The sequence below is a fragment of the Epinephelus moara genome, chromosome 24 (assembly GCF_006386435.1).
Source record: "Epinephelus moara isolate mb chromosome 24, YSFRI_EMoa_1.0, whole genome shotgun sequence".
Taxonomy (NCBI): Eukaryota; Metazoa; Chordata; class Actinopteri; order Perciformes; family Serranidae; genus Epinephelus; species Epinephelus moara.
Window position 1 is genome coordinate 37,497,157 of NC_065529.1, and position 11,072 is coordinate 37,508,228.

An 11,072-nucleotide genomic window follows, 5' to 3' on the forward strand; every position below is an offset into this window, starting at 1 on the left:
CTTCTTCTTCTTCTTTTCCGGCAGTATCAACGCTACTTGGCATATCACTGCCTCCAGCGAGTGACTGAGTCACGTCACCGGCTTGCCTCATATGCGCAGGCAGGCCAGGGTTGCCAGATACTGCGACAAATATCTCCCACAATATTACTTGTTTCCTTCGCTGTAAAATCGGGAGATTAGCGGGAGAATTTACTGACCTGGAGCATCGCGGGAGATAGGGTTAAAAATCGGGAGTCTCCCGCGTGAATCGGGAGAGTTGGCAAGTATGGAAATAATAATAATAAAAGTGGTAATATTGACCGTGCTCCAAACTCAACGAAGCCCTGTTGAGGCTGCATTTCAGGGGAGTAAGTTTTAACTTGTATCTTATTTAAGCCAGTTTGATTATTACTGTCCACTGGTGGCGCATAATGTTGCTGTAACTGCAGTCGCATGGTGGTAGCTATTACACTGTACCATATAAGGTGGATAAAGAGGGAAGCAGCCACTCCATCAACGCTCCAGTTGTATTTAAAGACACTGCACATTCGATCTGTGAAAAGAACAAAATGGATGATGACACAGTACGACGTTCCCTGGTTCCCATTAATGTCAGCGGCACAGAGCTGTCGTGTGTCAGAGTGACTTTGGTGTTGGTCTGACACCCAGTCGTGGCCTTGAGACTCAAATTACAAAACACACTGTCCCGCAGGATCGTCAGCGCCGCTGTCAGTGATCTGAGTGGCTGTTAACAACCTGATTGTGTTTGACTTGTTTCAAGCATTTGATTGTCAGGGAACATATAAAGCGCCTCCTCACCGAACATCCTATCTGTTCAGGAGAAAAGGAGGGGGATGCATTTTACATTTTCAGAAATTCAATTTGAATTTAGCTTCTCAATGCATAGTGCAACAAAACCTTTATTTTGGTATTGTGCAAGGCGGTTTAATTCATGCTGCGTGGTCTATCAGCTGTCAGAGTTGTGTGTCATTCGGTTTGCAGTGTGCGTTGTGGCAGCACTGTATGTTGGCATGTCTGTGTGTTTGTGCAGCCTAGATTCTCCTCCAGCACAGAATGTATTTATAGAACAACCCCCTCAAATCCCGACCATAGCAAAGTTGCCTGCACAGACACACAGGCAATATGCTTCCCAATCATGTTTCTCTGTGACAGTGGAGAGAGATTTGAAACGGCGTACTGAGGGGAAAGCAGTGTTTTTATATTGATTGTTGTACTCATCTGAAAGCTGATAAACATGCAATTGTTGGGGAATATATATTCTCAAATATAGATATGCAAACTGTAAAATGGCTGGTAATTAAACCAACGACGCAGCGAGCCAATCTAGAGCAGTAACTGATTTTGAATGTACTTAAATTGGATAGTGCATCATATTTTAATTGTGTTTCATTGGTGATGAATGAGTTTGTGTCATGAGATATTTATCCCACTTTAATTGTTTCTCATACAGTGTTTATATAATTGTAAATTTGTTTTCTAAAACAGGGCAAGATATTGTGTGGAAGCCTCTGGGAAAAAATGGCGCTCAGTTTTATCCTAAAAATAGCATCAAAAATTGTGTGGTGTAAAAAAAAAAAGCTTCCAAGATCAAAGCTGGTTCAGTTTGACAGGAAGTCATGAAAACACACACACACACACACACACACACGCACGGATACTATGCTAAATGTGTCATGGTTGCACACACACTAACATTTCTTTACATGTCATATACTGGGGAGAATTTTACTTCTGCTCCCCTCTCCTTTTTTCTCACCGTTTCTATCTTTCTCACACACACACACACACACACACACTCAAGCACACACACACTCGTTTCTTATCAGTCACACCGAGCTCATTGCAGAGCCCCGGGGCGATAAGCCTGAGCGTGAACGGTGTGTGAGAAACCCCCACCTCTCTCCTCCTGAGCTCCTTACATAACACATAACCACCGAGCCCTCCAGGGGATGCCAGCAACACACCGCAGGAGTGTGTGTGTATGTGTGTGCGTGTAAGTACATGTATGCAGAGATCCCCACCTTCGGTGAAATCCACAGGACCTGAAGTGGGGAGGAATCACGCGCATGCTGTAAAGCTCGATAATATACAGCGCGGCCCCATGTTTTATTCACATGAGTGCATGATGGGATATCACTGACAGAGCACTTTTCATTAGATGCTCAATCACAGCGGGACGTATCTGCAACTGTCCAACACCGTTATTTTTCCGTCACGCAACGTTTTGACAGAGCATTAACGAGCCTGCGCACGTTCAGGGAGTCATTATTGAGTGAGGAATGTGCCTCCGTGTGGAACAGCTCTGACACATTACATACCATTAACTGTGGGATTACACACACAACCATTTTAAAAGTCGGCATATGATGGTAGACGGCGCTCTCTGAGCAGATATATTCAAACATGCACTGCTGCTCGTGTGTATTTTTAGCCCAGATAATGAATGCAGGCTTGTCACCAAGATAAAATGAGGTTTAATATTCTAGATGGAAAGTCATCTGTTGTTTGGCCTTCCTCATTACTTCCAGGTCTTGAATCCAAATGCTGCAAGGGGAAGGGTGGCCTGCCCTCTGTCGTGACTCATTTAAATGCTAAGGACGCTTTTCTCCCTTCATCCCTTTCATTTTTTTGCTCTCATCTCATCTCAATTTCTCCAACGCTTTTTTTTTTTCATTTTACTGTCTCATTATTTCCCCTCTCTCTCTTTTGCTTCCTCTCCTCTCTTTTCACCTACCATCCAGTTTTTGTCCTGCTTTGCCACCTCTCCTCCTCCTCCTCCCCTCTCACACAGCTGCATCTCGTCCTCTTGTGCTCGGGCTCCATCCCCTCCGATGTCAGTCTGAAAGTAAAAATTACCTCCATCTCCTTCACCTGACACTTTTGCCTTCTGCAGCGCACCATCCACGGGGACTTCAAGTGATAAACAGCACACTGAAAATAGACTTCTACTGTACCATTGTATGTGAATTGATGAAGTTGTACTTGACAAAACTATTCCGCATTTGTGTAATGAAGCGTGCTAATGAAGCACGCTCTCAGGGCAGCACAGAAACTCCGTTCCTGTCAAAACCAATTTCCTCTCAAGTCCGAGGTCGATTAAAGGCCAAATCAGAGTTTGACTGTAGCTTTGGGAGGAAACAGACCTAAAGTGTCCTTTGCAGTCAGCGTCACGGGTACATCTGCAGACTTTTTCTTAAAAACGAAAATGAGCTTCTTTGCCAAATGCATTCCGCGGGCTCAGACATAATCATGGCGGATTTGCAATTATTCAAGTTTCACTAGCATTCACACTGCCCTAGAAGGAAACCGTCCCTTTTGTTTGATATGTAAGCTGTCTGCTGTTGAACCTCATACGAACAAGACAGATGGCGAGGTGGCATAATGTGACGTTTTCTGCTGGCACCCTTGGAGGCCAGAGAGCGTGTGTGAGAGTTTGGAGGTGCAGGCGCTGACTCCAGGCTTCACAGAGAAGGATAATGTTAGCAAACTGGAGTACGGCGTTTACTCTAACAGAGACACTCTCAAGCCATAGCAGTTTTAGGTTACCTGCACTGCCTGAAAGTGGGACAATTAAACAGGCCACAGGCTCTGGGTCAGTGGGAAAAAAGATGCTGCACATGCTGCCCACTACAGCAGAAGACTGCCACCTCCAGTGCCAGTCCTCCAATCAGGTGCAGATTCAGACATGAGGTCATCAGATAAAGTAGTTGCTAAACAATGTTGATCTTAAAGGAATACTTAAGGCACAAAATGACCATTTGTATATCAGTTACTCACACCGTGTTACCTTTAATTTGTAAAGAGAACTTTCTTGCATGCCTCCACTGTGAGCGAGGAATCCAAAAACAGCAAACATTCTTCATTAATTGGAGGGATTTTTCTTTGGTAAAGTATCATTTAATTTTTAGATATTTAATCTACACATCAACCTAATTTACAAGTGCAGCAAACAGAGGTCAGTGAGATCAGTGCAAACTTTGCAGGACAGTCAGAGTGATGCTCTGCATTAGTGACAGCGGCTGATTGATGACATTTGTTAATGTCTCTGTCTGCAGTGGCGCCCAGAGGTGCTGTGCGGCACGAAAGTAGGACAGTGCTAAAAGTAAACGCTAAGTGACCAAATAGAATTTCACAAAAATAAAAATAAATCGTATCTCCTGGCTGCATGTCAAGACAATGACAGACCAGAGCGGAATTAACCAGACGATGGAGGTGAAATAACCATTCTTACCAGAGACAAAATGCTCGACTGGGTTTGGAAAGGTCATGCTTGCTGCCGTATCCTGTCTGGAGCTTGTCACGGTCCAGACAAAAAATGTGCTGGTGGATACTGGAAAGAAAAAGGATAATAAAATCCATCCATATCTATCTAAAGAAAGGGATAGCCCTCCTTAGTAACTGTTGCTATGCCTGTCAAGTTTTCCTCTCACACACATATACAATAATAACAGTGGCAGATTTACAACTCAGAGTTCTTTATAATTTTTACACAATGGGTCCTTGATTTCACACAGAAGTAAACAAAAGCAGGCCTCTAATTTCTTGCCGACTACCAAAGATAATAACAAGTGTCACTAGCAAACTTAATCAGCTGTAGCTTTATAGCTATCTAATTATCGTCAGCTCCTTTAATGCTGCTTTAAAACTCTGTGTCCACTTGATTCATTTTGAAATGAGAAGTCTATAAGGAGGATTTAAATGTGCACTTTATGGCTCTGGAAATTATATTGTGCTAAAAGGCTGCGGCTAAAGTGTGTCCCAGGCAAAGAATTAGCATCTTTACCAGCTGAAGCTCAGTGTAGAAGACACCGACATGTAGCAGAATTGTTTTGTACTGCGGTCCACAGTCAAGTGTTATCTGTCGTGTACATGAGCCCCTGTTTGACTGTACCAGTACGTCTAAATCATTTAATTCCATTGGTGGCTGTCCTGTACAGTTGTGTGGTGCCTCGGTGACTCAGTATGCGTCACACTACCTCTGCGTGGCTGCTGCCCGCATCAGATAAAACACTTAAACAATTACTGTCTTATCTGCTGTGGTGGGAGAAGAGCTTGTGGCCTCATTATGACCAGATTAGAGAGGAGAACAGTCCCACTCATTCTTCACTCCTGATCGTCACTCCATGGGGCCCTCAGGTGACACTAACCACATTACAGTCTTCTCAGAGACGGGCACAATGATAGTGCAACATAACTGGCTGGGACTCACCAGACTTTTGTTACATTGCCAGCCTCAGTCTTGCTGGTCCAAGATACAGAAATTAAAATAGCTTTAATAATGTAGAAAATGTTGTGATTTCATTTTAAGGACTGCAGAGCAAGAACACCACAACGACCACAGGATACAGTATCATGGATGTTTGTCAGGATACTTTGTGTACTGTATGTGAGATAAAGACAAGAAATGATTCATTGTGATTTATAAAAGTAGTTGTTGTGATATTATTACATTTATGGGTGTAGCATTGAGGAAATCAAACATAAAAACTATTAAAACATTGATTCATCATAAAGCCAAAGCAATACCAGATTAATGACGATTAAAAGTAATATTGGTATTTGAGAATTTAAATAATGTGATAACAATTATTGGCCAGTATCTGGTTTTAAAATCAAACTTTTTGGATATAAAAGAATTGTAAAAACTAAATTTGTCAAAGAAGAACTTAAAGCAACATTCACAATAAAACAAAAATGCGTTAGCGTTGAGCTTAAAAAAAAAAAAAAAGGGACTCATAGGAATGACATTGTAGTCTATGAAACTTTATGTAATGTGCTGGAATTAAAGTCCCACTCACACCCAAAATTGCGTTTTTGCTTATTGCAATTGCACTTGCATGTTTGAGCTTCACTGTGCAGAGTGATGCACTGTACAGTGTGTGCTAAGTTTGACCCTAAAAACTATTTTCAGGCTCATGTGCTGACATACTTTAAGACATGCACTTACAAGCATGATTTATTACATCACAATTACTCCTGAAGTCGATCATTGGGCCAAAATGCATCTCACACATAGACTGTATAGTAAAGATGGATGGCATGACAGTTTCCCTAAGGTGAAGTCAAAAAATCTCAGTCGCCCCCTAGTGGCTGGCTGAAGTATAGGTGACCCTGCCCCCTGCATGTTAGGGGATGGGGCATGGTCCAAACCAAAGGTCAAAGAACAGGTCAAATAAATTTGTCCCAAAGATGGCTTCTGTCCTTTTAGATAGTTCTTATTACGCTGATGTTTGCTTGTTTGTTTTTTCCGATAAGAGCTATGTGCGCCAATCAGTGAACTCTGGATCTATGGCGCCGCTTGTCATTGATCAGAGGCAGAAAGTCAATACCGCAAAGATAGCTACTGCGCAGACTCTGGCTCCAAATGACGTCACCAGCACAAGATGGCCGCTGTCACATCAGGGATATTTTGGCTTCATTTATGTACAGTGGGAGGAAGTGGAGACATGTTGTCCATTTTTATGTACAGTGATTGATCTTCAGAAGAAGTGACTTAAACCTATAACAAAATATGAGAATGGACATTCAGTGAAGTAGGAGTCATCTTGTGTCAAGCAGTTAAACTTTAAAATTGAAAATAATTGCATATTCTGCGCCTCTGGATTATTAACTAGGGAGAAGAAGTAGATGTGATTTTATGTTTTTTTAACAAGGCAATTCAGCATTTTTATGGAAAATACACATCAAACATAAATTCTTACTCCATGTTTTGGAGCAGATCTTTAACCATAATTAACATTAAAATAGAATAGTCTGTGGTGTAAACGTGATTTTATTGATTGATGATTATAAGTAGTATTACCTCAAACTTATATTTGGCATTTATGTGCTGCAGTTGCTTGTAACTTATGCCATAACAATATATCTGTGATGAGCTAAAATGATTGGATGAATGCGTCAGGCTCTGATTCATACGCTGTAAGATCAAAAGTAGTTTGGTCCTTTTTTTCTGTCGTCATAACGTGACATCTTTTACCTTGAATTTTTCATGGCCAAACTTTCAGTAGATATCATGAAATTTTAATCAGCCAGTTTGTCTGCACCACTGTGTTGATGCTGCTGCAAAAAAAGAATTGTACCCACGTCACACTGAATGCATACATCAATATTTTTGTGAACATGTGAACACTTTCATGAACTGGGTCGAAGCTGAATCAATAATAGTCGTGTAAAAAATACTGTGGACTGTAAAAAGTTGTATTTTAAAGCATTGAAACAATGATCTAAAGGATAAATGCAATAGTGAATAATGGCACAATAAAAATGTAAAAACAAAATAATTAGAGCAGTGAAAAGTGAAAAAGAGCAACAGAGTGAGTAGGAGCTGTTTCAGGAGATGGCACTGATTTTTACCAGCCTGCTCTCACATCTCCTCCTCATGCCTCTCTCTCTGTCTCCATCGCTCCCTTTCATGTGCAGACAATGTAAAAAGACACTCAGAAATTCAACAATAGCGTTTGAAAGAATGATGAAATCTTAATGCTGTCTTTGTACTGTCACACACACTATCTCTCTCTCTACTTCTCACTTTGTCATTTTGTATTTTTCCTGGCCCGTTCTTCCACTCGCTGCCTGCATCTCCCTCTCTCTGCAGGGCAGTGAAGGCTATTTGTGTTGTGATCTCCATTCTACCATGCACTTACATTTCTTCCAGTGTTTTGTTTTTTTGCTTGCACTCAGTACCGGAGTTACATTAGAGTTGTCATTGACTGTCTGAATGTGCTCTGACAGCTGTGGACAGGCCTGGTGGCTTTATGATTTATCTAATCAACAACCAGTCAACTTTAGCATTTAGCATCACTGTAAACTGATGTTGTCCTCACGTAAACTAGATCGCAGGGTGTGTTGATGTTATACACCACAGGCCTGACACTGTTATGATCACTGGGAGGATATTCAAACGTGGAGAGTTAACTTTTAAAAGTGGCTATCCGACAAAAAAAGTAGAAATGACTTACTAAATGACGAATGACATCAAATTAAAGCAGTGTATGGATTTTCAGCGGCCAGCTGGTTTACCGCCAATTGAAATATCTCAACAACTATTGGATGGATTGCCATGGAATTTAGTACAAATGTTCATGTTTTTATCAGGTTGAATTGTTCTAACTTTAATTATGTAGCTCCATCATCACGTCAAAGATTTGTACGATATTTATGTTTTTGTTTTTAGTGCTAATTGGCAAACGTTAGCATGCTAGCAAGCTAAGCTAAGGTGGCACAGAGTCAGGCTAGTTGTTTCCAGTCTATAAGCTAACTTAGATAAACACTATACTAGCTAGCATGTTGGCATTGTTATTGTAAGCATGCTAGCTAAATGCACTTAGCATTAAGCTCAGGGCACCAATATGCCAAAGAGCCAGGCCCCCAAGAAAGCAGCTTAGCTTTGCAGCTAATTTTTTCCCGCGGCCACTCGGGGTATTGCAGCAAGAAAAAAACCCCTGTGGCCCAAAAAGCATTTTCCCCATAGACCACCATTGTAAAAGAGACGTCTGTAAAACTGTTGACATGACACCTCCAACTGCAAACAAGGTCAATTATGACTCTTTCTATTTAAATGTTTGATCCCTGGACGTTTTGTTGTTGTAAAACTTTACTCAAGCCAAGCAAAGCGATTTAAAAATCTGTGGGAACTCACAGGCGTAGCCAGCAGGAGAAACACTACTGTGCAGATTCTTTGGGCCACATACTGCGGAAGTAAATCCGGAGGCTAGAAAAAGTTTTTGGTTTATTCGCCAGGCGAGCATCTCTATTGGAATAAATAGGTGCCATCTTGGGATCCAGTTGTTATTAAATCTATGCAAAGTACAGCCTCACAGAGTTGCTAGCAGAGCTGTAGACTCTAAGTGACTCCTTGTTTATCTTTTATTGGTAAGATTTATGGATTATAAACATTGCTCCATCTACAGATGGAAACCAGTTCTTTCATATTGTACATTCGGGTTTAGTTAACAGGTTATTAAAGGAAACAAAAACTTTTTAAAGGATTAAAGTTACATTTGGTAACTTATAAAAATGTTTTCAGAGACATATTTTAGTGTACTGTTTAGCTGTAAAAAAGAGAAAGTTTGCTCTGACTTATAGGCGGTGTTTCCAACATGGCGGCCAGGTCACAAACTTTCTCATTTCACAGCTAGACAGTACACTAAAATATGTTTTACGAAAACATAGGCAAGAAATAGGCAATGCAGTAACAGAATCTTGATGTATATTTGATCAGCGCTAGTTCGATCGTAGTTCATGTAGTTCAGTGATTGACATGATTGACAGCTACTCGGTTCTAGATTCTAGCAAATGCTTTTAGAAGCTCTATGTGGAGGGGGGAGGAACATGATATTTTTCACAGGCTATTTTTATGTAGTTCCATGTAGATATAATGACATTTTAGTCATTGGCAAAAAGAAAAAAAAATGTGTAAAAGTAAGCTACTGCAGCTTCAAAGGATGAGTAAGTCAACTCTGCACCATATTCACAGTTTATGCAGAATTTGGTGAAAATGATTTCATTCTCTTCTCTCTGCTCCTCTGTCGTTTCCCCTCCCTCTCTTTGCAGACCATGCTGACTGCCATCTCGATGAGTGCCATCGCTACCAATGGAGTAGTGCCAGGTGGGTGAGCAGACGCTGGCACCACACAGTCATCACTGTTTGAGTCTGTCCGCTTCTAAAATTCTCTTTTCACTGATTGCTTTTGGCACATTACACCCAGCGCAGCTTGATATCCCCAGAAACATTAAAAGCTTTAGTCTGGGATCTTGTGCACTTTCACTTCTCGTCGCACGACGTTATTTACACAAAATAAAACGTCCGCCAAGTGCCTGAAATGTAACACTGAATGTATGTGTTTGTATCTGTTCGCAGCCACATTGATGTACGCAGTATATTTTATAATGTAGAGTTTACATAGTAATGATGGCCTGCGTCTTAACAGTTGGAGTGCATACAGCAGGGGTCAGAGCAAATTACAGGCTTGTGGAGAAGTGTGGAAGTGTACGCCAATTATAACTGTCTCTGTTATAACTGGTACCAGCCTTAATGCTGCTGCAGAGTGCTGATTAAGTTCTATTTATTTATGTTCAGTTAATTTATTTGCACAATACAAATGCTGTGGTAAAACACAAAGACAAAGAAAGATTGTTCACAGGAACAGCACAAGCCAAATTACAACTATTGGAAAGCAATGTGACAAAATATAGTGAATATTATTTGATAATTAGTCAGTCTATAACAAAAAATAATCAATTCCAGGTGTTACAATCAATGAATAACTTAATTAGTTATCAAGAAAATAAAGCTTACTGTTTTTTTTTGGCTAATAGTTGTACAGACTCAACAACTGTGAGACATTATTTTGAGCTCCGGTAACATGATGGGCATTTTCATCAGTTCATAAAAAAAAGATGAATTAAAAAATGCAAAAAAAAAACAACCTTACTGGTGAGTTTTTTTTGTGGCACTCTAATATTAAACTTGAACTCAACTAGTTTATGTGTTTCTCTCCAGCGCTTTTTACACAAAGATCATGCTACAGGACCACTATGAAGTCCCTCCTTTATGTCGCCTTTGCATTTTTGCACAGAACCAAACAACATGCTGCTCCAGTGTGTGTGATCTTAGATAGCATGCCGACATCACGGACGCGAAAGAGGTTTGATGGCGTGCTATGTAACACCACAGCATCGGTCTCAAGTGTGTCGTATAACATACACCTTGGCAGCATTCTCTAAACAATAACAATAGCAAAAACAATCATTTACTGTCCCTGTTATACGGCAGCTGATTTCGTCCTCTGCTCAGAGAATAAGGAGCTCTAGACCTCATTGTTTTCCCGAAGTTATTTTGGGCCGCTGTTCTTTCTCTTTGAGCTAACTGCACCCAGCTGCTTTTTAAATCTCATGGGAATGGTTTGCAAAGATAACAGGTTGTCAAAATGTCACACCCATTCCATCCTGCCAGGTGTCCCTTTTACTCAGTGGTCATTTTGGCCCTGTTATGACCTCCACTGCTGGCTTAAAGGCCAAACAACTCTGTCTCCCCATTCAGCAGTCATAGCTTTTATAAAGAATGGCGAAGC

At 40.9% G+C, this 11,072-nt stretch overlaps 1 protein-coding gene across 1 annotated transcript in view; it reads left to right on the top strand.

The window, feature by feature from the left end:
* Positions 1–9,615, top strand: part of LOC126385915 (solute carrier family 12 member 5-like) — a 187,451-nt gene extending 177,836 nt beyond the window's left edge. Inside the window, exon 5 of the mRNA XM_050037958.1 lies at positions 9,553–9,615. Coding sequence (XP_049893915.1) covers positions 9,553–9,615 — 63 coding nt within the window. The remainder of the gene's footprint in view (positions 1–9,552) is intronic.
* Positions 9,616–11,072: the final 1,457 nt, after the last annotated feature.